The 26,278-nt window shown below is 38.4% G+C and overlaps 1 protein-coding gene across 1 annotated transcript in view; it reads right to left on the bottom strand.

Moving 5' to 3' along the window:
• cntn5 (contactin 5) overlaps nt 1–26,278 on the bottom strand; it is a gene marked incomplete at its 5' end in the record, with an annotated part of 94,206 nt that overhangs the window by 5,818 nt on the left and 62,110 nt on the right. The window contains 6 exons of the mRNA XM_079465335.1: nt 6,515–6,585; nt 8,184–8,333; nt 12,321–12,479; nt 14,898–15,018; nt 23,359–23,534; nt 24,054–24,181. Coding sequence (XP_079321461.1) covers nt 6,515–6,585; nt 8,184–8,333; nt 12,321–12,479; nt 14,898–15,018; nt 23,359–23,534; nt 24,054–24,181 — 805 coding nt within the window. The remainder of the gene's footprint in view (nt 1–6,514; nt 6,586–8,183; nt 8,334–12,320; nt 12,480–14,897; nt 15,019–23,358; nt 23,535–24,053; nt 24,182–26,278) is intronic.

The raw sequence follows: 26,278 nt of genomic DNA, 5'->3' as shown, positions 1-26,278 counted from the left end.
CACACCGCGTAAACAAATCTGACAGCCCCATTACACCCCAGTCTATGCATATACATTAAACCAATATTTGATGGGATATCCATAAAGCTTGAATATAATATAATGAAATACCAAGTGTTAAAAACAGATGGAATTTTGAGACTTCTGTGCTTTCTTTTTTGCCCCAAGCACCTGTCAGAACAGAATGAATGTTTTTTTATTGGATTAACACATTTTTGCCTGCTAGTTTTAGCGACTGGGGAAATTAATTTAAAACACTGGAAATATATATAACTTTTAATTTAGACGTGTTTGTGCACAATGTTTTTAAAGGTTTTAAAAAAAATCTCATAAAAGCGAAACTCAATGCATTTTATATTCTATTTTACAATGTGTACTAAAACCTGGTCAATCTTGGCTAAAAAAAGCTGTCTCTGACCCGAAACAAAGCTGTAAAAACAAACAGAAGCTTTAAACACGTCTCAAATAGATAAATACATTTAAATCTCCATATTTTGCAAGATAAATAACATCTTTTGTTACTGCGCTTCTCTCAAAGAAGCAAGAGTAAATGGCAGAGAATAACATGAAATGTCAGTCAGTCCCAAAAGATTCCTGGAGATTTTCGGTTATAATGAAACAAATCACTTGTGAATGTCAAGCGCTTTGATGGTGAGCCTAAACACATCAATTAAATATGCTGTAATCCAACATATCCAAGAGACACCATAAAGCCAGAGCTTGGCATTGTTCTCTGAAGCCTATCAGGGACTTGTCAAGGGGTTTGGTTCAGGCCCTCTGGTAAATAAAGTGTTCGGGTGAGCACGCTTTGTGAATAACAAATGCTTTTCGTATACTGTAACATCTCACGCTAAGTTGAGTGTAAAAGCCATACGTGGGATAATCATGTGTTTTGGAACATTAGGGTTAAGGTAAATGACTGAATGGAATATCTTGACGGAATGAAAGACAGAAAGCTAGGCTCATTTTTATGTGAGCTGTACACATTACCAACATGCGCATGTTTTCAACATTCGCGTACTGTCTGTTAGTCACGTTTGCTGATTTTGGCTGTCCAGATGTTGACAATTTCCTCGGCTTCTCTTTTAAAGAGATTTGACATTCGCTTGATGTTTTTATATGCCTGTGCATCAAACTCTGTGTGAAACACCTGCTAGTCATTTAATAGAATGGAATGAAATCTATTAAGGGAGAAATTTAATTAAAATGTAAGCCGGTAGAATTAAATCTTGGGCAAATTTAATAATTGACAAACACCTGTACTCTCTTTCTGGCAACGAATCTGTCCGTCACGCCATAATTTGACTGATTCCCGCATCCAAATTGTCTCGTCCCTTGACAGCGACACCCAATCCGAGACGCGGAGCAATGATGGGAGAAAACGAGATGTACCATCACATTAAACACTGTTTGCACATAGTTTTAGGGCTGAGTTGAAGTGTGTTATTGTTGTTCAGACCTTGCATCTCCGTTTAATAAAAAACATGCGTGCTTTCTGAAGAATGTAAACCAAAATCGCAATCCGCGTATTAATTCATGACGTAAAGAATACTTTTAAAAACTCGTTGTACACTATAGTTTCCAGGAATATCTGAAAAACAATCTTGATGGTCAAAAATTAATCACAGGGTGACCATTTGAGATACCGTCATGGAGATTAAAGATGGGATCGGGAATTTTCTGCGGTTTTACAACACGCCATGACTGTGTATTTGCATTTTTGGTTATTTTCCTATGGCATTTGATTGACGGGTTGGACCAGGAAACGATTCTGACCTTCCATATACTGTATGGTGGTGCGTGATGTCAAGCTTAACAAGTGAATATTGGCACTGCCAATGGCAACGGCTTTGGGGCGTGGCTATTTGGGGCCACCCTTGCAGTTGGGTGACCATATTATTGTAATTCCCTTTATTTGTGCTAGCGCTGCAAAAAACAGAGACAAACCTCCATTACCGCCGCTGACTGATTTCTGCATGAGGTGATCTATAAAGGGCCACTTTAGACCAAAGAAATCAGTTCTGCTACAAAATGGACTGAAACTTATATATAAAAAGTCTGTGGACCGTAGGACAGTCATCGCCCACTGTGGAAATGAAGTCTGTCGGCGGTCTTATATTGGCATGCATGGTGGGTGTCGCGCACAAATAGGGCGACCGCAATGGTTCAGTCCATTTCTCCTGGTGTGTGTAATATTCTCTCACTCTGCAGAAACTAATGAGCAGACGGGGCAGAGCCGTGCCTGGCTGTTCAGTCATTCATCCTGTTTAATAAGCACAGCTCTGCCCAGTCGCCCGGGTTTCCAACAACCACCCAGAGATTATTGAAGAGGCAGCACAGCAGCGAGGCCACTGACTGCCAAAGAAGCACCTCTCCTGCTCGGTATCACCCCATATTCATCAACTTTGATTGGAGATGCAGAGCCAACTCGACGGCCCTAAAGTGGTTAACCAGAAGGCAGATAAATGGGGAGGAGCTAAACACTACGATACAGTGATGTTCAGCATTATCATGCTGGTAAAGATTTGTTGAAGATGTGCATTTAAAATGCCACTTCGTGTTTGGTGATTGGTGGAGATGAGGGTGTGGGGGGTGGGCTTAACATGTCCCAATGATCTGTCGGCTGCAGTAAATGTAGATCACAAAGTGTGACACCCATTAAATGAGTTGTTTGTGATCACAGCAAATGCACAAAGACTCATGAGAGAAAGAGAGAATGTAAGTGACAAACTGTAAAATGAAACGATATTCAGATATTATTAGCAACAATTAATTCAATACCCTTTACAAGGATGTATGCAGACAAATCAAGGAGAATAGAGTATAAAAACATATCAATACAGCATGGTTCTTTGGTGTCATGGGTAGTTGCCGAGGCATTTTCAATGGTTTTGTGCTTTCATAGGGTTTTAGGAATTTGTATAATGTAAATCATACAAAAAAAAGATTGTATAAAAGCAACTTCGCTTGAAGCGTCACCTCTTCAACCCCTTAAAGATTGCACTAAAACGTACAAATGCGATTGTATGGTAGAAATTTATTTATTTGCTAGGTAGGATAAGAGTCGAACCCCAAGACTGAGAACCAAGATCAAAACTTTAAGAAATATTACAGGTGAGATCTCAGTTATATCTACCTGGCAATGAGATTAAACGGGGAGCTAATGGGAACGTTTGCTTCAGTCTACTGCGATATTTCTCCTGTGAATACGAACAAGAAAGGTCACAAAGGTCTCCATTAGAGTATCAGAAGAGATCTCAACAATGTCACAAACTGAGCTTAGATTGGTCAGGTCTGCAATCAAAAGTTGTTACCTAATACAGATACTTTTACCTCTACAATACACACTCATCTTATACATAACATTTGTGTCTGGTTTTATTTGTCTTAAGCAATTTTGGGAGAAACATCTGGAGATGGTCTGCACTGCATAATATAAGATCCAGCGGGGCGAGGTTGGATCCAGATCGGACTTTTCCCACTTATATATAGCAATTCGTTGCAACCCGTGGTAGGTAACATTCACTTTTATCAATGTGTGTCTGCAGTACATTTGAATAATAATAGTTGAGATAGATTCATAATTTAGTGTACGCCTGTAAGTAATGATCACATTTGAATGTATGTTTACCGAAACCCTGAGCCTTAATCTAATAAAATACATTATTAGTTTTTCTGTCAAAAGAAGAAATTACTGTAGTTACGACTCAGAAATGTAGAGAAATGGTAGAGCAATAAGTCGAGTAAATGTGCGGTCACACTAGACTTTTTGCTCCATTGACTTCCATTCATACGCATGTGAATGCAGCAGAGCGGAACCGCAAGCTTCTGCGGAAAAGGTTCGCATATTGCTGCGTTCCAAAGTCCACGTTTGGTGAACTCTGATCTGCAAATTCGTATAACATCTTGACGCATGACGAATAGTAGATGGATACGCCTCGGCTTGACCATTTCAGTTGGATGAAATGCTAATATTACACAATCCAATTTTGTACAATAGAGCTTAAAAAAACAAGAAAGTCTTCAATTGAACTGAAAATACATCGTAATGTATGATGTGGAAACAAAAAATAACCCATCATTGTATTTATGAATGGTTTTTCTTGTTGCGATGGTCGCTACCCAGACATGCAGGGCAATGTGTAGGAATTTAGCATACTGAAAGTCTAGGGTGACTGTGTGATAATTAAAAACTCCAACAATAATCTGTCAACCAATCAAAATGCAGTGGGAGGAGACTTGATCTGTATCCAACCCTGGATCTCACGTTCTGCTTTTTGAGACATATAACTCCATCTAATACGGGAGGTTGGAGGTTATATTTGGGTACGGGAGACCTGGGAGAACTGTTGAATTATGGAGGAATTATCAAATTCAGTCATCATTATGTCCTTGAGCAAAGCACTTAGGCTCCAGAGGGACAGTCCAATTAATGCACTGCAAATGCTTTGGGTTTAAAAGCGTACGCTAAATGATCTGTAATTTAATATGATGTGCAATGAGTCTCTAAATAGCACCTGAAGCCCCTGTCAAGATACAGTACCTACTGGAATGTCTCTTAATGCAATACAGCAGCGAAGAAATAATGTGAACTCTCCCGTGCTTTAAAATCTCGCTCTTACAAGGAAAATATTACGTGCGAAACGTGTTTAAGGCTCTGAGCGAAAAACCTTCCTGGTCCATAGACTCATTATCCATGTTGTGAATGTGGCGAGGGGCGTATAATTGAACCTCTGGCACAATATAAAGTTACTGTAATTATTTCGGTTGCAGTGATAACTTTCTCAAGGGGTGATAAACTGAGAAAGTCATCTTGGTAGAAACATTCCGTCGCATCTGGAACGAGCCCTATCTCCTTTAATTTCTCGCTGAGGTACAGTTGTCCTCGTGTCAAAGTTATTCGGATGGTGACAGTTGGCGGCTGAGCATTTAATAACCATCACTTACAGCCTACATCTGCTTCACGCTCCCCAGATAATCACACCTTTAACGGGCCTCATTTGGATACCTTGTTATTTTTTCTGTTTAAAATGTGTTTAGCGTCTTTGCACGGAGCAAACGGTGATCTGTCCATTAACAAACATGTTAAGCTAGTCTTCTCTTTGAATGCTGAGATTTGGCCGTTGTTAGGAGTTAGATTACAAACAGATGTTCCACATCCGTCCACAGCAGGGGAAGCGTTTTAGAGACTGAAGGTTAATTATCATTTACTTTGCTCTTGTTTAACCAAACTTACAATTTATTTAATAACATCACAGTTTAATTGACTGCCAAAGACGTACAGACGTGGGGACAATTTAGTGACTCGTACAGCCTGCGCGAGTACAAATCTCCTATACGTGGTTTATAGAACATTGCGATAAAACACACATATCATTTCAGTAAATGAGGAAGATACAGATTTAGGAAGGTAAATTCGCATTTTTGTGCTTTAGCCTTCATGCTTTGTTAGCAACATTTAGCTTAAGGTCAAGTCTGTTGTTTTTTGGAGGATCTATTGACAGAAATGCAATATAATATACATAACTAAGTCGTCAGAGGCGTATAAAGACCTTGCATTATGAAGCGTTGATTTTATTACCTATTTCTATGTACATACACCGCGGGTCCCCTTACATGGAGTTCAGCATGTTGTTTCTACAGTAGCCCTAAACGGACAAATATGATTTATTATTCTGCAAAGCAGTGATGTTGTTGGTGATGTAAAATGTTTATTTTTGATCACAGCTGTCAACTGGAACTGTGAATCTGACACGTCGACACGTCGCGGTACTGTGTGAATACTGTATGCTGAAGTGCACACAACAATCAAAAAAGTGTTTTTGGGTCACAATGACTCAAAATGAGCAACTGCCGTTCAAATGAGTATAAACTTTAAAGACCATATTCACAATATAACACAGCCTTACTGTCATACTTAATAAAAAAACAGTAAGTCTTTATTAAAACATAATTTTTTGTTATTGTAATCAATCTAATGGCGACCTTTCAATAGGAGAAACAAGTGCTATGCATCGAGACTGCTGTGCATAACTGTACTTTACCATGAATAAACTACGCATACCGACCAATCAGCATCAAGATCCTGATTTTATACATAGAAAGCAGAACTAACACTCATGCATTTAGAAAATGTACAACTTTCAACAAACTTTTCTCAGACCAGTGCTACAGCTATTAAAGGCCTAACAAGATAAATGTCTATCAGTTCTGCAATAAACATAAAGCACTATTCAATCTTTTTCCATCCAACAATACTGATCAAACGATCAAAATCTATTTCGTGTATAATTGCTCATCTGTTCTTATAGGTTTTGTGAACTCTAACCGTAGCGATTCTTCAATACGCAAATTGCAATGGTGGCAATTATGCCTGAACATAATTACCAACGCTCAAGTATATTAGCTGCATGAATCCATTTGGCAAGGAAATGCGAGTCTTCTATGCCATATTCATTAGCATAGCACGGGATCGCAGTAGGGAGTTATCTGTGCATGCTGAGCGCAAACCTACCTCCCAGGATATGACCAGCTCGTGTCTGCGACCGTTTCCTCCTCTCACGCTGGCAGGGGCCACTGACGGAACTGCAGACAAGAGATAATGTGATGTTATGCTAAAGGACCCCAGAAAAAATATATTTGGACACTTAAGTCCCAACAAGGAATATATGAATGCCATTAAGTAAAAGAAATATCAGCCCACGTGCAATATAAGCCAAACAAGTTTCAAGCTAAATATTTAGAAAAATTAGATGTTAGGTTTTGAATGATTAAACAGTAGATATGCTTTATTTAGATCATGACAAAGTATTTGGAAAATAAACAGTTAAATGTGATAAACGACTTAATTCTGCTGGAATTGATATTGATAATTCATGCTTATGGAATTGAGACAAAATGACATTCACAACGGAACCCGTTAGTTAAAATTAGACATAAAAAGCTCAAAAAAGTTTAGTCCTAAAAAAAGTTTGTTTGTAGATGCCACTCGGTTTGATATTCAGTTATCCAATTGTGTTATCTTTTCCAAAAGTGTCAAAATTATACACATTTTCCCTGAAGACTCACGTTTTCCACACCCATCTCCAGCCAGCCTCCTGCTTAGTTCATTCTCACAGGCAACTCTGTTTTTGTGCATAATTACCGTAACCGCTAATGGAATGAAGCTGGACCCAAAACACAAACAAGGGGGACCCCGGAGAATGTGTCGACACACATCGCCTAAATAGTATTGCAAGCCACTTTATAAGTTTGAATAATAAATGTTTGGCGTAAAGCTGCAATCTGTAACTTTTTATAGATAAAAATCAGCACGTGACAAAACAGTAAGCTTATAATACAGATTTATAATTTGAGCTTTTGGGGATGGATTTAGCAGAAAATCTAATTTTGATGTCATTGATTTCCACCCACGTAAAGAAAAGTACATAAAGTCACCTGCACTTTTGTGTTTGAAACAGAGATGGTGGTAGAGGGACAAAAGTTACAGATAGCAGCTGTAAATCTGTATGCAAAAATGCAAGCTGAGTGTTTAATATTTAAAAGCCATTGTTTACTGTTCACTGGTAGCAGTTCATTAGAATCAATAAAAAAAGCTAAACTTATTAGCTAAAAAAGTTCAGCATCAGTAGAAACGCAACTGACAGATTGTTTACAAATAAACTAAAAGAGAAAACTTGCAGAGTGAAGAAAAAACGAACAGCGGCACACCATGACAACAGCAATAATTCACAACGTTTTAAATGATGATAAAGGACTAGCTGTCATTATATTCATATATTAGACACCGCGCTGCTTCTCACAGGCCGGGTCCGCTGAACGTTTCTGAATGTGAGTGTGTTGAAGCGAGCTTTTTGTTCTCCATAAATAGAGAATTCTACAGCCTCTTTGCCTGAGGGCGCGAGTGCCTTTCTGCCTCGGCTCACACACGAAACTTGTTTAAATTCATGTAAGCGGCTTATTCTCCATTTCTCCGCCAATTAAAATAGAACCAGGGTCACCCTGGATATTCAGACGGGGCGGCGGCAGTCGCACAAATGTGTCACAACACAAAGCTCCACCATCCCTCGAGTGGAGAATAAATGAGCTGCGTGTGAGGAGTGTTTATTTATTTAGACTTCTGGCGATCTGAGCGGGAACATTTAGCTCTGATATTCACGGGTGAACAGGCCTGTGATAGATACCTGCTTCTTTAGTGCGGACCGCCCGCGAGGGAGCGCTCGGGTCTCCTGTTCCAATGCCGTTTGTGGCCACAACCCGAAACTCGTACTCCACCCAGGGGTTGAGCTCCACCGCCATGGCCGACTCCATGTTTCCAGTCACCGGGTCTGGATCTGAGGGTTACAAAGAAAAGCGGTAAGGTACCGCAAATAATGAAATCAATACAAAATGATTTTTTTAAATAATCTTCTAACTACTTTGACTTTAACTTGACATTTGGAGAACAAACCCCCATGTCTGCATTTTAGTAATGTCTGCGTTTAACATAAGTAATATGAGTTTTCTTTCGAGTATGTTTTCAAGCTTTAGCTCAAAAAGGGTTTTTTAAAGTTAACAAGAAAATACTGTACCAGACGACGTGTGAAAGCATTCACAGCAGGAATATGCGCTCCACAATACGTGTCACAGATGCATGAAGTGTGCTTCTAAAACAACCGCTCACCAAATTCGAGATTGATGCCCATGTGCTCGGTGCTTTCCGTTTCGAGTAATTGTGCTTTGAATAAGTAATTGAAAATTTCCATTTTTCTACGGAATTTTCAAATTGAATTTCACTCATGGTTTAAATCAATACACGAGAAACACTAGATACAAGATGTGTGTTAGCCCAGAAGACTGGCTCTTCATTCATTCACGCAGATAATTCATTCAGATTCAGATTCAGACACCCAATTGGCTGTGGACCAAAGTCTAGGCCAACTTCTGTCTACAGTAGTGGTCGGCAACCTTTGAGACCAAAAGAGCCGCTTTGGGCCATCTCCCACGAAATACAATTTGTCTGGAGCCGCAAAATATATGTACCCTTTAAATAACTATAACACAGGTTGTAATGCACGTAATGTAGTTGTTACCTAGTTGGAACTAGGTGGCAATATAGTGCGATTTTTATTGTATTTAGGTGTTAGCAATTTATAAATTTTTGTCCCTGGCAAGAAGTGGGAGTGCTGCAATAGGAGAGCAGTGTCTTGGTGTTGCACGTGGTGCTTTAGTTAGACTTCAGATATTTTCTGTAACCTTTGGTTTTTTGGACAGGATTTAAACTATGCCGGCTGAAGACCTAAAAGTTTGGTTTAAAGACGGAAAACGTACCATGCAGAATGTTTTCTCACCATTCCATTTAACACTTGCATACAGTGTTCAGTGCTTTTTCACATCTGTCAAACAGAAATAAAACCGCTGCTCTCTGCATGTTTTTCTGTAATTTCCGGTTGCTCTCATATGTACATTGCATGCACTTATTTAATCTATTCGAATGAACTGAAAAAGAACGGCTGGGGAAATGTGTATGCTTTTCAGATATTTCTTGAAGAAATCAGGACAGAAGTGGTCAAAAGTGGAAAAATAGACGGATAACAGCAGCAGTTGTAAACAGGTATGTGCCTCTTTCATCCACTTGTGATCTGATCGACCAAAACACATCTTAATACCAGGCATAAACACCGGGCCTTATAAAGACTGTAGGGAGCCACAGCAGGGGGGCAGAAGAGCCACATGCGGATCGAGAGCCACGGGTTGCCGACCCCTGGCCTACAGTTAGCGGCTGTACAGGACCTGTGGAACCGGCGTCCCGCTGTCGGAGTAAGACTGTGGAATGATAAACTCCCAGATGCTTTCCACATGATTCCCCCCGTGCCCAAACCCTCACCTCAACACCCCCTTATCTGTTTCGTTTTCTGCAATCTCTCTGTCCTTTCTGTACTTTATGTTTTCTCTCCTGCTATTCCCCCGGTGACCAAACAAGTCTCGCATTCGCTTCATTGTGTTTTTATCAGCTTCTCGCTCTTAAACAATACACTTTCCAAAGGTAGTGCGCAGTATTGTTGTCACGTGACCTTGTCTTAGCAAGCCGAGGCGGCTTGTCAATTTGTTTGTTTCGTTGATGATTCTTTTGCATTTTTAAATGACTTTGGTAACAAAAAAGAACAACAAAATGTTGGCGCACCCGAAGTTTGAGACATTGAAAACTTAACAACGTTACATGCTTTTCATGGAAACGTCACATGTGTCGAGAACAAAATAAAATATTTTAATGGGATCTTTTTAGGTGTGTTGTGCTTGTTAGATGTGCACACATCTTGGATTTTTGCTAATCCATTTTGATAAAAAAATGGCCGTGAACTGACACAATGCTGACGCTGTACTGCAGTTTTTTTCTTAGTTATTCAAATGTATCAGGCAGCAGATTACTGTATGCACATACATAATGCATGTTTGTATAACATTAAACTCAACTTCAGCGAATCACCAACATCAACTTGAATCTCCAAATCTGACTGAAATGACTGACTTCTGATTGGTTTGCCCCATCTGAAGGGTTGTTAGCGTGATTGGCCCTAGACTATTTATAGACAATGAATGTACCCCATTTAGCTAATGCAGTATGTGTTCACTGTACGCAATGTAAACATTGTTTGGAAGGTCTTGAGTAAATGTTCACCTTTACCTCCAAAGCATTGTTTAACTTCATCCGTCTTTTAGTCCGTCATGTTAAGTGTGAAAAAAGAATGATTCATTAGTACATAAAGCTTTTTTTTTGGTTTAGAATAACAGCCCGTAATGGCGTGTGTTATTATTGTGCCCAAAGTACAACCTTCCGTTGCTGATAATGATGTTAAAATAGACACATTATCTGACCATCCAAGAAAAAAAGAGCCATGGATGGGAAGGTTAACTTGGTAATGACCTTCAAATTAATGTGTCTGATTTAAACCAATGACATTTAAAAAAAAGAACAACAGACATTTAATAGAGGACAACTGGGCTCTGCTTCGTGTCATTTTAAACACATGGGGGTAAAAGTCAGCTGGAGTCTGCATTCATAGACTGTTAGTCGTGCTACGCTGAAGGCCAAAGGTTTGGATGGAGGTATCTGAAAAATATTTGGTTCATATGGGAAATTCCCTCTGGCTGGTCATCATCTGCTTCTGTCAGTGACTTTGGCAAGATTACGGTTCAAATTAACCTTCTGCCCCACGATGGAAGGTGAATTGAGTAAAAATTAGCAAGAAGCTATTTTGCATTACTTCGTGACAAATAGCACAGGTCATTGAGTTACTCTAAATGAGCCAAACTACACACGACTTAATCTGTTTTAATGACGTAAAGTTAGAAATATTTCACAAAGGGATTTGTAAATAAAATTAAACTTTAGGCAAAAGAAAACATCTGATGTACACTGATTATAAACTTGCAATGGGCACATTTTCCCAGAGGTAAAAAAACTAGCCAAAGGCGATATGATCCTAATTCATTAATGCTTTAGTAGAGCAGTACAATGAGATTTAAACTGCTGTTGTGCTTAGGAAAAGAAGCGGAAGGTCAGACTGATGATATTTTTATCTAATTTTGTCTTAGTTGTGATTTAATCATTATCACTTTTTCAATTAGCAGCTAAATGCCTATAGTAACTGTTTTAATTACTCAGACAATTTTATCTACCATTTAACAAATGTGTGTTTAAAACCCTGCTCACGCACATGTTTGTTTTGGTATATTCATAGGGACTTTTATGCTGATGGTATTTTCTATCCCACAACTAGAACAGTGCCTTAGACCTGTACTGTAAAAACAGCAGATGCTTGACACTATCTGCCAGTACACTGTAAAAAACAAATATAGGATTTACTTAGTTTTTGGCACACAGTTTTTAAACTTTAAAAAAACAACTAGTCAAATTTACGTACTTTTTTGTGTAAATTTGCACACATTTTTTATAAGTGTAGTTTACAGTTCTATTACAGTGAAATTTAGAAAAACAGTAATTTGCAGTGAAACATTAGAGTCAAATTTAGTAAGCAAAACACGTCAATTTCACTAGCTTATTAGTTTAAGTAGACTCAAGTGAAATTCACATTATTAACAGTAATGTTGCAATACAATATAATCAACTATTGTATTATTACAGTCACATACTGTAAAAGTAGAGCTTTAAATAAAGGTAAACTGTAACTTAGCAGTACAATGCCTGCAACCACAGCTGACAGTAGGTTACCAATTTTTAAAGCACTTTTTTTACAGTCGCGCACACACGCACGCACGCGAACACACACACACACACACACACACACACACAGTGTTGAATATAGTATGAAGGTGATTACCGGTTTTCACTGTCTGCCAGCCCAGAGAGAAAGGGCTACGTGCCTGTAAGTTGTAGGTGGTGATTGGACTGTGGTTGTCAACTCCGTGGCTCCACGACAACGTCGCTGTGGTTTCTGTTATCTCCTCCACAATCACCACTCCAGGAGGTCCGGGTGGTCCTGCAAACAAACACCTCGCTGTCGTTTCAGCTATTCTAAAGCATATACAGAACAACGCTGTCAATGTTTTCTGATTCAATTGTTCTGTTGAATAATAGTCACTTTACCTCACGATGAGTAGTGAAAAGGTGTTGCTGATGTGAATGTGTGGGATGTGTTAATGTGATCATTTGTCTGACATCGGAAAGCTGGGGAAGTTTGAAACAAGCAGGTTTGTTTAAAAAATACCCGTTTTTACATCCATATGAGGTCCTCTCATGAAAGGTCAGCCGAGATTCTTACATTGGTTGAAGAATCACAAATGCATTTACTGTATATCCACTGTACTGTATATTGACTGTCAATCTCCTATAATAACTGTACGTTGAATGTGGCCCAAAAACAATCCTTCCTCAAATTTCCTTTCTCAGAAACTATGGGCATGTGTGTACATGTAAAATCAAGTTCACAATTGTAATCTTCAAGCAAACAAACTACAGAAGTTACAAAGACTTTGTTTGGCAGATCACTCATCAAGGATTTCACACAGACTAAAGAACAGTTTTTTTCTCTCTGTTGTGCGTTGTGTGCCAGCTCTTTAGAAACGTTTTTTTCTGTAGAAGTGTGTGCAGATACAGTGGGCGTCTCAAGAGAGAACAGTTCAGAGCATATTAATATGCACGGCATAACGTCACACCAGCAGCAGCTTCTGTTTTAAGGCTGGATGAAGCCTTTCTGACCCGAAGTTGAGCGCATGTGGAGCAGTGCAGGCACACATCATGAACACATCAATGGTGCTCAGGCGGGGCAGAGGGTAAATTGCACTTCTCTTTGTGAAGAAAACAGCCACGGATATCATGAAATCAATGCGCAATTAGGAGATGCCACTAATCGATGATTAACACCGATCACGGATCACATGACTGTTCTGTATAGTGACAAAAGGAAGACAATTCATCTGCCCTCGAAGTGTGTTCCAGTGGTTTTGCTATTAACTTTTCTGCGGTAGACTAATATTTTGGGAATTACAGTAACGTGAAAATAAAGCTTTGACCGGGTGGGTTCAGACATACAGAGTGTACAAATAAGCAAGAACTGGAGGACATAATTAAGTTGGATGTGACTTTCTATTAGCATGATAATGTATTATTATACACAGTATGTGACGCGTGGATATAAAGTAAAAGGTTGAAGGTTAGTAATTGTGTTTGTCTTATACGGAAATTGTGCAAGACATGTCATGCAGAGAAAGTTTATAAGATGTTACGATGAAGCGTTTACAGATAACATACAAAAGTGTTGGTACTTGTTCTGCGTGGGAAGAAAGTTTTTGGTTTTCATCAGTGTGTGACCACTGCTAATGAACCGACTGTTCATTAAATACACAAGTCGCGAGTAGTTTAAAGGCAAACAACTTTCGACACTTGTGAAGGGCGCAGACTTGTTTCATCTGTACAGGATAACATGAAATAATATTTCCAACGCATTTCAACTCCGCAATGAGAATATTCAGCTGTTGACTTGATAATATCTGAATCATTCGGATATCAAGGATGGATTGTTAATGGTAGACCATCATATTTTAGGGGTTATATAAAAAATATTATCACAGCTTTTTCGACAATATCGCTGGTGGATCAAATATGATCAAATCTTGTTAAAGTGGCCCTGCAACGGTGTTTCATGCATTCTGACTTTTTATCATTTATAATGTTAAACGTGCTGTCTTCTCATGCTTGACATGGTCAACTTGTCAAAAAACTAGTTGGACATATGACGTAGTATTTCTGTGCTCCATACACTCCCCCGGTGCTTGTACAGGTTTCGTAAAGTTTTTTCTAACATGAAAAATCCTTCCATAACAACTTTTCTTAGTCCCTTATTGGACAATTCTCCAGGAAAAGCATGCGGCACGCCCACGCATCAACCAAGGACAGCAGGAGAAGGAGCACAAATTTAAACCGCATATTTCCGATAAATTAATAAACATGACATGAACTGTATAATAACTTTGGTTTGCTAAGCCTAAATTTCGCTTATCCGAGTTCGCCTCAACCACTGCCTCCGTGCAAAGTATGGCAAGCGCCTCACGAGAGCCCTGCCCGCTATAATCGTCAGTCTTCACAGATTGACGATTGGCTCGTTTTACTGGAAGGCGGGACTTGCTTAGCCAGAGCGGCAATATTAAACGTTGCATTCCTCGCCATTCATTGTAACGGCAGTGGTGCATCTTGTTAATATTAATATCTTTGACCTTTTTCAAATTGAAAAAACATTACGAAAATGCGTTCTTTCAAATACTGCAGGCTATCAGGGACATTTACTGTATTAGTGAAGTAAACCAATTCGTGTTCTTTTTAAAAGTATTATCATCATTTCACTCATCGTCGTTTGTGAAAATCGAGTTTTGTGTGGGCGACATTACACTAATCTACTCACCTCTCACGAGCAGCTCGGCTTCGGCAAGCACGCTGTCTGCGCTCGTCTGTGCCCGGCAGCCATATTTCCCAGCATGCTTCAGAAGGATGCTCCTGATCATCAGGTCTGCTGTGGAAGACTGCTAAATGGAGACAAAGGGGAACGTACGAGAGAGAAGTGAGGAAAAGAGAGAAATAGACCTCCATGCAGTGCTTGACACCTGAGCAATAGGCTTCTGTTACAGCCTCTATTGGCTTGTGTGGATTAAGAGATTCCTGTTCGGTTTAGGAGAACGCTTGCCATTACTTTTCCTCAATCTGCTCTTCTCTGAAAATGAGAAACGCCCCGGGTGATACTGCGAATAATTCAAGGTCTGCAGGCGGCTGTTTAGTACAGAGGCTGATTAAAATTACAACACATGAATCACACAACTGGGTGCCGTGCCATTGTCCGCTACAGCGCATGTGTTGTCAGAACAGGCACGTGTTGACGTTACGGGTCATATATCAACCCAAAATCAAAAGAAAAATATATATTCTGCATATTTTAGCTATTTTTAAGACCAATTATGCCATTGTCGTGATAGTTAACCTCCATGTAATGCATTCAGATGTTGACTTTATTACATACAGTATATATTATTTAAATTATAAAATATTTACAGTATACATCACCATACTATTTGTTAGAATATATAAAGATTATAATGAGATTGTATTATCACAGGATTATTTTCATTACTGCGCAAACAACGTCTATTGCTCTTCAAAATTCGGTTATTTTACTTTCTGTGACTTAGAAAAAAACTCAAAACAAAAATGGTCTGAAAAATCGTGTGCTATGAATATTCTAGTAATGCAAGCGGTCTCCGGGTCTGCTTGCTGAACAGACACATTCTGTGGTTCAGCACTGCAAGATGTGATACAATTGGGAATACTCTCATAATACATTCTAGAACACTGTTAAGCTAAAAACTACGGAATAACAATATGTAAAAATAAATAATTCAGTTTACACATTTCTAATGCAGGTAGACACACGGTACCACCGCAAGGCTGTACTAAACTACCCATGAACAGGCCTGAACATTTAACAACAATGATTCTGTACAAACACACCGCTCTCTAGCACTACACTTATTGAAAGCGTAGACATGCTGGGTTTTGCCTCATTCAGAAGTAAATTAAAAATACTTCGTAAATTCCAGAATTTGAATTGAGGTTAGAAAGAATGCGCAGAACAATAATAAAAAAAAGGAATGATTTTGAAAGAATATGTATTTAGTTTACAATAAAGTACCAACAAACTCTACAATATAAAAACTGTCTAGTTAAAGACAACACATTTTGTGTTACTATTTATTTAACACAAAATCAACAGAAAATTATTCATAATGTGTTATAAAACACAACATTTGATAAGATTGCATATCTTATTTTAAAGTATACGAAATGACATAATAAAAGCTTTAATGAAAAAAATTCTTAAAAGCCTTCCTATTAAAATTATTGATTTAATTTAAAATGACACAAAAAATTATAATAATATACTTTATCCTCGCTGTTGGACAGAAAGCTGCAAAAACACTGCACTTGTTATTAATTTACGACTATGTTGAAGAGATATTTTCAATACCCTCGATCGTTAAAATATTGCAAATCCAAAAAAAAAGTTTGACCAATAGAAATGATTTATCAAAGTAAATCATGAAAAAGACACGAGGAGATACAATGTTTTTGTCCAACAGTTACAATATATTTATAATAATAATAATGAATGTACATAATGCATTAAAGTGATAGCTCTGTTATGGTTGTGGACAGAACCCAAGCGCAGGCAGACATGTGTCGAACAACAAGACTTTATTTCAAAACAAAGACCCTCGATGGGGAAAACATGAACACAAACAAGACTGAAAACTAAAACTTCCCACAAGGGGGACAAAACAAACAAGAAAGGGAACACTAAGGGAAAGATGGACCAGGGCCGGAGACAAGCCTAACACTAATGGACCGCTAACCGGGGAAACAAGGGGGCGGGACTAAAGGACGTGACACCGGAGAGAGAGCATGGCTTCTCAAACCAAAACAATGCTCTTTCTCCACACAAAACACATGGGACTGACATGATCCTGCCACAAGACTCGAAAACCAAGACAAGGAGAGGCAGGATCATGACAAGCTCAGCCAAAAATGAAAATTCTGTCACCTTCTTGTCATTTCAAACCTTTATGACCTTCTTTCTTTGTCCCGCAGAACACAAAAGAAGATATTTTGAAGAAAATTGGTAAGCGAACAGCACTGGACCAATGCAAGTGAATGGAGGCCAGTTGCCAACATTCTTCAAAATATCTTCTTTTGTGTTCTGCGGAAGAAAGGAAGTCATACAGGTTTAAAATGACAAAAGTAAATGATCGTTTTTTTATTTTCGGGTGAACTATCACTTTAATGCAATTACTATAATTCAATTGAAATATATATATTCATGATATTTAGAAATAGTTTAATAAACACTTATGTTGGACCATGATGGAAGGATACATCACGCACAACTTACAAAATGCAAACCGTAAACGGAATGCTTAAGAAGTTATCTGTAGTGACATTTTGTAGTGTTGAACAAATGAAATTCTTCTGTTGTCTGTGCTGAATTTCAGTAAATTCCTCATCCTGTCGTTCCAATTCAATTTCCATTTAAACACCCTGTGAAGGGAATATGCACAATCCTGATCGGGACACAACTCATTACTGTCTCCTCATGAATCGCCTCGTAGCATTTCTCATTTGTATGTAGCTACTGTAAATGAATCAATGTAAAAATAAACAATTAACTGATTTTCTAAGATTGATATTCATTTAATTTGACAAAAATGATCAAACTCAACGACCCAGACAGCCATTTACTGTAGCTGCTCTGACAACTAGCAATTAAACCCTTTGTGGGCTAATCTACATTCACTTAAACCCATGCCCATATCTTCACGTACATGATATGACCATGAGCTTTTTACAGTGATGCTGGTGTGAAGGGATCCATAGTGTTGTCAACCGAAGGGAGGAATTAAATATGCCCATAATCTGATATTGAGATGGCAAAACTTGGTTGGAATTTCTTTGTGTGATCTGGAGCTGAGGAGAGATGGTTTCATATAAGGTGGAGAGGAGGAGACTCCTGGCAGTCCGGCTAGCAAGTTACGGTTAAAACAAACTTACTTAACAGTACAAAAGTCCTGCAAAGACTAGTCAATCAGTGTTTCAAGTCTGAATCACATTGTCACTAACACTCTTGAGTGAGCTGATTCAGGCAGCTGAAAATGGAGTGCTACATATATACACTATGAACACGTTGGTATAGTGTTGATAAACTTTGCTGCACACACAAATTTTTTTAATTTTATTTTATTAAAAATTTTTGCCCTTTAAAACGTATATATTGATAGAATAGTGGAGAGTAGATGGGAGAGAGGGGAACAGAATTGGGGAAAGGACCACAGACTGGGACACCAACTGGGGTCGCCTAATGTTCCGCTGCACAACACGTTTGTTTTTATATGTTATAACTCATGTTTACTAGCTACCGGGTGTCTCAAATATTACACCATAAATAAGAAGTCACAACTTTCCTGATACATCTATTGACTAGTTCTTCATCAGAAGTGCTCCCTGGGAACTTGAAAAACGTTTTTTTGTTTTCTGGCAGACTCAGCTTTATTCAGTGTTAATCGCCATGGAAACTTACGTTGATAGGCTAACCTGCTCCCGAGCAGGTTATGATCTAGATTGGAGATCTCACACCGAAACTGAACCAGCAGCGAGCGTATATACATATAAATGACGCAACTTACAGTGCATTTACAATGGCAAGTTATTTTAAATAATGTTTAATACAATAAATACACTAATATAAAAAGATATAAATATATATTACTATAATAAATTCAAATAATGGTTACTATGTAGGTAAAATCTGATTTTAGAGATAACATACAAATGTATTCATATTCCATTCTTTTTCTGTACTACATACAATATGTATTTATTTGTTTTGCATTTTTTACATTCTTGTCAGTGGTGCAGAACATCTAGGAACACTTTCAGTTTCACTGTGTTGAGACTTTTATCGTCTTTGTCCACTAATTTTTTTATTACTTAACTCGGACAAAACTTAAGTGTTACTTATTGGACCATACGTAACCACCAAGAATACTGCTTATCTATTGATGGATGTTCCATAATTCCCTCATCTTCAGCAAAGAAGGGTTTCATTCGATAGTACTCTGTCATTTGAGAACCAGGTCGCAAACACCTAAAAAATATACCTAAACTACGTCATATGCTGTCACCATCAGATGCAGAGAAGTTAATTCATGCCTTTATGACATCAAGAATAGATTACTGTAATGCACTATTATGTGGTTGCCCTTCAGGGTTATTACAAAAAGTCCAACTGGTCCAAAACGCGGCAGCTCAAGTTCTTACACGTACAATAAAGTATGAGCATATTAGCCCGGTTCTGTTTGTTTTCTGTTTAATATTATAATAAACTATCTGTTAACCCCATTCATCCCCGCGTCTGCCTGCAATTGGGTTCTTCCCTTACCTGTTCATGACAGCATACACTACACTATCATAATATATATATTTAAAAGATCTAGGCTGCACTAGTTAGATCAACCAGGGACACTTCCAATAACAACTGATGTATTTGTTGCATCAAAGAGTGCAGAACAGTACTCTACTCTCAGCCAGTCTTGTCTCATTGTTCCAAGGTTACTAGAACGGGCAGGATGCAGTCCAAGGTTACCAGAGCGGGCAGGGCGCAATCCATTCCCAGACTTTAGCCGCTATTAGATTATTAATGATAATCTTTAATCTATTTTTTGTATTTTGCCTTGTTGTGCAAGCATTGTCAAGCTTGTGCAGAGGCTGCAACTTTTGCCAGAGGGGAACTGGAATCCCCTGATCAGGCCTGGTTTCCCTCTGATGTTTTTTTTCTCCTCGCCACCATTTGCATACTTTTCTTGTACAGCTGCTTTGTAACAATGAAAATTGTAAAAAGCGCTATATAAATAAAGCTGACTTGACTAAAGAAACCTTCTATTAAACAGCTACAGTAAGATACAGACAAAACCATACATTGACAGGTGACATCACACATCTTTTAACACAGCTATTTTAATCCATTTTTCTGAAATGAAGTTACACTTAGAATTCACATAAACAATGTATCATACAGTAGGCCTACATTTTAAAATGTGTAAGAAGTTTTTAAAACTTTGATGCATCTGTGTTGTGTCGGTGCTTCAAGAAAGGTAAAGTAAATGGGAAACAGCAAAAAACCCTTTAAATGAATTAAAAATGGGACCAAAACTCTATTTCAAACTGCAATACAATCTTCTCTGCTTTGTTCTATGACAGGACTTTTTGATAGCCTGTTTGTGGGAGACAGGGTTATGTATGCCAGAGGTTTTTGCTATCCTGACCACAGAACTACTTCAACGTGGCCCTCGATCCAAGCAGAGTCAGGATTGAGAAGACCATCAGATACTTAAATGTATACTTGACACTGAATACTAAATTCACATACTGTCATTTTATTTTTAATTTAGCCTTCTTTATTAAGAAAAAACTTCTCCGTAGTGTATTTTGTACATATTTCTTCTGTAACCTATGGAGGTTGTCACTTCAGTTTGTGGGGAAGGTTGTGAAATGTCTTACAATAACAGAGACACAAGTAATTTAAAATATAAATCCTCACATTCACACGTGTGCCATATTCAATAGTAGCCTACAGTACGTTGATCTCTTTAACTCTGTCAGAGTTCACACATAGTTTCCTTCATCGATTGCTTCACCCTCATTAATAAAGGTAAACTAAATGATAACTAATATGAGGCAGGATATGTTCATTCACTGTGGGTGCTCAAGCACACATTATACACATACATCATATATTACATTACTGTAATATTTACCTTTCTAAAGTTTAACTTGTTTCTGAAACACGTCTCTCTTGTGTAGACAGCAGAAACAGCATTACTTATTATGTATTTGTGGTGAGGAAGGCGGGACGAGAGCCGGGATGCGAGGTCTCGTATCACGGAGGAGATTGAGGAGCATAAGAGGATGAGCGACCGGACCGTCAGTTTGAGAGGACCAGGCCTGGACTTTATGTCGTGTTTTATTGTTTGTTTGTTTATTTAATTAAAAGTTATTTTATATTCGCCGGTTCCCGTCTCCTTCCTTACTTTTATGGACCTTGTTACAGTATTGTTACTAATATTTGCGCATAATTATTTCAGAAGGAACATACCGAACTCCCTCTATCCATATTGAACGTGATTAGCTTTGTGATGCTGACGTCACTCGATCATGTGCACGTGCAGGCGAACTAACCTTTTAGCTTTAGGATCAAAGATTGAGTTGACAAAGAAACTCCATGACCTGCTTAATGGTACCAACAAAGCTTGATCACGTTTGTTTGGTCTTGTCAACCAAACAAAGAAAGTTTTGCCATTTTTTTGTAACAGTAAAGACTCTGGAAAGGACTGTGGACGTGCTACATGGGGATGAATACAGTACTGAATGCCATATTCTTAGAAATACTGTATTTTCCAACCAAGCCACTGCAGGAAAACATATCTAAGTTAAATTAGCTCATTTTAGGATATTTGTATCGAATTTTTTTCGCTTCCTCGCAGTTTTTGTTTGCTCTGGAATAATACAACCAGTAGCTTTGGAAAAGAAAATCAAAGCAATCTAAAAGCACAGCAAACATCCGAGCGTGTCCAATCACGTCGTTGTTGGGTTTTGTAGCAGCAGAATGCTTGTTGATTCTCTCTAATCATGGACACTTGTGAATCCAGCAGGGCTCTTCTCCTCTGAGACTCTGATAAACATGACGGTGTGATTCACGGTGGGTCTTTCATCATGATGACATGCAGACCCGGCTGACCTTTCGCTGGATTGATTCTCACACGAGGTAAAGCAGGATTTGGTGCAATGTGGCATGCCTAAAATACGTCACTAGGACTCCATCTGTCAACAGATTGAAGACAGAGTCATGAGTCTTCTTTCAACAGTTATGAGGGCAACCGAATATTGGTGCGAAACGCAGAGAAGTATAACCCCAAAAACTATTTCTAAGTTTCATGAACACACGACACCGTTATCAAAACGGTCTGCATTTAGATGGATCCAGGAAAACAAATAGAAATGCTGTATTATGCTTGCCAGGCTAGTCGATGGCGATGTCTCACTGTAAAGAAACACTACGTGCCTGCACACATGGGCATACCCTGTTTAAAGCTAAAAGCGCTCTTAATACACTTTGTTGGCATGTATGTGCATTTATAGTTTGTGTATCTAAATACTATGGCTCCGCTGATCATTGTCGTGCAGTAAATCTACTTTTTGCTGAAGAAATGATACTTAGTTTGTCACACGGCACAAAGAAGGCTGATATTATTGTTTTGGGAATACTCGCGCATGCCTACAGACTGAACAAGAAATACGGATGCGTATGACGTCATCGTTGTTTTAAACGCCGACTTCAGAGTTTATACGCAAGGGATAATGTACAGGCAGCCATTTGTTATCACAAAAATAACCCGACTGTGTGATCAGGAGGATCTTGTATCACACTGAAGGGGCTCATTTTGCCATAACAGCCGGCTGCTTGTACATTATCCCGCATGCTACTTGGCAAATGAGAAAAAAATGGACATAAAATGTGAATTTGAAATATTTTATTTGCTCGTTTTTACCGAATGCAAACCTTCTGTGAGGAAAAGCTGTTTACTTTCGGTTTTATGTTAAGAAATGGCTTTCAAATGTCACAAACAGGTAAATTGGTTTAATCATTTGTAAATCTAATGTCATATATGTTATTGAAAGACATATTTAATTTGGTAAAAAAAACTGTCAAAATGATTTCCTTCATTCAGGTTATCATGTGGTTTTAGTTTTGAGAGGTTGTTATCTGGGAATAACGAACAATACAAATGTCGCGACTGGCCAATCAGAATCAAGCATTCCAACGAGCCGTGTCATAAGGAACCAATTACGCGGCCGTTTTCAGAAACCTTTACTTTGAGACCCATTTTCAAAAGTTTTCAAAACCGCTGTTGCTGTGTAACTGAACAGCCAAAGCGCATAAAAGGTTTTCAGTTTTTAGTTGAAACGGTCTCATGTAAACGGCCTCTTAGAGTGGATGTAGGTTTTTAAGAAAAAATTATTACATTTTCATAATATTGGCCAAACATCAGTTTATAGCTGTTAATCTACAAATTTTACAAAATGTATACATTAGTGGTTTGGATGTATCGTGGATCCCTTCACACAGTAAGGCTGTTTAAGCCTTAACTTTCACAAAACACCAAACAGATCACCACCATAAAAATCCAATCGGTTCATTGTCACCTTGGATGTCACTAAACACCTGCGGAAGGTCAGACACAGCTGTAGTGAAGAAAGTCTCTTACTGTTTGAATGTACTCAAAGTGACCGCCCTCATGCTGAGCGTTGAGAGGTTGGTTATTGAGCAGCCAGAAGAAGGACACCTCCAGGGAGGGGTCATGGGTGACCTTACAGCTGAGCACCACACTCTCTCCCACCGTAACCTCCACCCGAACAGGGCTCAACTCCACCCGCATGGGCTCTGCAACAAGAACGGTGTGTGCGTCACAAACTCGGACAAAAATTGAAATCATTGCATTAAGCTGACACGTTTAATGAAATTACGCAGCGTTTATTGAGAACAGAAGGGAAAGTGTGAAAAAGAGTCTTATTAGCATGTTTCGCACATATTTATCTTCCATTATGTCAGAATTTAACAAACAAAAGATGTTGAGCAGCAGAACGACGCATTTAATTTATTCTGGTATTTCATCTGCTCTTATACAGCAGCATCAAAGAACAACAACTCGAGAATCGACTGAAAACACTTCAGACTATAAGATTATTATCGAAGATGAAATGAAAATCGATCCTTTGTAGTATTTTCACTTTATGAAAAGTTGGTTTGCATTTACACTGATTCCCTTAATGGCCGTAAAAAACTTGTTCAAAACCAGGTGCATTAGACTCTTCTCTCATCCGGCTCAAGCCGGTACTGTAGGCCTCTGTTTGGTTTTGTGTGGTTAACCATGAGCTGAGGAACGTAACATGGATCTCTTACCTTTCACCAGCAGCAACGTCATTAACTCAGCGGATCCGAACTGGTTTTCAGCCCGACAAACGTAGTGTCCCTCGTCTATGCGACTGGAGTTAATGATGCGCAGGGTGTTGTTGCGAAGCAACATGATTCTGAAAACAAAGAAGGAGGATGTAATTCATCTGCCAGAGGAAATATTTACTCACTTCCTTCAGAGGGTGAAAATAAACAGATTTGCCTAAATAAATAAATAAAACGACTGCAACAGCTTATCAATTATGTCAAAATCTTTTTGTGATAAAAACATCACTTTTACAAACAATATAAGTCATTTCAATATCATCAGCATTTTTAACACTTTGTGTTACAAGAAAGCAGTATAGGGTGGCTACATAGTATTTGTATACATTAGATTTGTAACATACTGCAATCAAATTATTTCAAACATAAAACAATAGATGAAATGTGAACCAAGCCTCAACAAATGTATGTTTTCCGTACACACGAGTCAGAAAGCCATTAAAGTACTTTGAAAAAACTGACCAAAACCAGGGCTAATGACACAATGTTAAGTGTTGTCCTTCGTTTCCGTTTACCATTTAGATTGAAAGATAACACTGTCAATAACGTCTTTTAAATTGTTAACAGACAGATCGTAATCTTAGAAAGGATTAGCACAGTGATGCTATCAAAATACATTGGCTGTTAAAGGGCCAGTTTACCCAAAAATGACAATTCTGTCATCGTTTATTTCATTCCCCTTCTTGTCATTTCAAACCTGTATGACTTTCTTTTCGCCTGCAGAATAAAAAAAAAGAGATGTTTTAAAGAAAGTTGGTAACTGAACTGTGGTGTCACCCATTCACTTCTATTGTATGGGCACAAAACCAATTCAAGTGAATGGTTGACCTTGGAGTTGAATTACCAACATTCTTCAAAATATCTTCTTTTGTGTTCAGTGAAAGAGCCCCGCACAAGATGACTTCCACACACATGAGGGTTTTCTGAGACACGTCATGGTTTATTCTGTAAATATTTTTTAACTTTCTATTGTTTGCTGAACTGTTGCATAGAAGTAAAACCACACTTCTGATATGCAACCACTACACATGCGCATTTTAGTTGATTAACGCACAAGACAACTGATGCATTTGTTGCATCAAAGAGTGCAGAACAATACTCTACTCTCAGCCAGTCTTGTCTCAAGGTTACTAGAATGGACAGTACGCAGTCCAAGGTTACCAGAGCGGCAGGAACTGACAAATGCTGTGATGATAGAGCTGGACAAAGGACGCGGCGACTCTTCAAAATTATTAATGAAAATCTTAAATCTAATTATTTTTTGATTTTGCCTTGTTGGGCAAGCACTGTTGACCTTGTGCAGAGGCTGCAGCTTTTGCCAGAGGGGAAATGGAATCCCCTGGTTAGGCCTGGTTTCCCTAACCAGAGATTTTTTTTCTCCTCCAATGGGATGGGTTCCTCGCCACCGTTTGCACACTGTTTGCACTGGCCGGGGGGCTGCTAGAATTTTATAGTTTTATTTCATTAAAACTGCATATAGGATTTTGTATAATCTTTTTATAATAATTTATAGTCAGTCTGATAATTTGACCTGTGTTTTGACTTGCATAACCTTATATGTTTTGCTTATAGTCAATGTTTTCTTGTACAGCTGCTTTGTAACAATGAAATTTGTAAAAGGCGTTATATAAATAATGCTGACTTGACTTGACAAAACTGGGCGGTGAAAGTTTGTGATGGTAATGACTCCGAGTCTGATTAATATACTTCCCCAAGTACACAGCACGTCAAACCGGCATAATCTGAATATTGTTAATTTGAGAGGAAGTCAAGATGAGATATACTCCTAATGACATTTCATTCTTTCAAAAACCAAGAGAGAGCAGGAAGGCAAATTGAATTCAACGGAGATAAGTCGAGTCTAGCTTTAATCTTATCACTCTCTCTCATTCACGGCTATGAGAACAGTTTCGGAGAGCACCTCTATGCTGGCCTCATATGATGAATTAACTTCAAACAAAGACAGAATTCATTTCTAGTCTGAGGTCCGTAGGAAACACAATGAAGGGGTTTAATCACGGAATGAGTCTCGCTCTAAATAGAACTGAAGCATATGAGAAACAAGATCTTTGTTTTATTAGTGCTCTTAACAAGACATCTCCTGACATTTTTATCTGTATGTTATTCAACATAAAAACACGAAAGTTGAAAATTGTTTTTGCATTCAC

This window comes from Barbatula barbatula (genome assembly GCF_947034865.1).
Source record: "Barbatula barbatula genome assembly, chromosome: 10".
In the NCBI taxonomy this organism is placed as follows: domain Eukaryota; kingdom Metazoa; phylum Chordata; class Actinopteri; order Cypriniformes; family Nemacheilidae; genus Barbatula; species Barbatula barbatula.
This window is presented reverse-complemented; position numbering and strand designations above follow the sequence as displayed.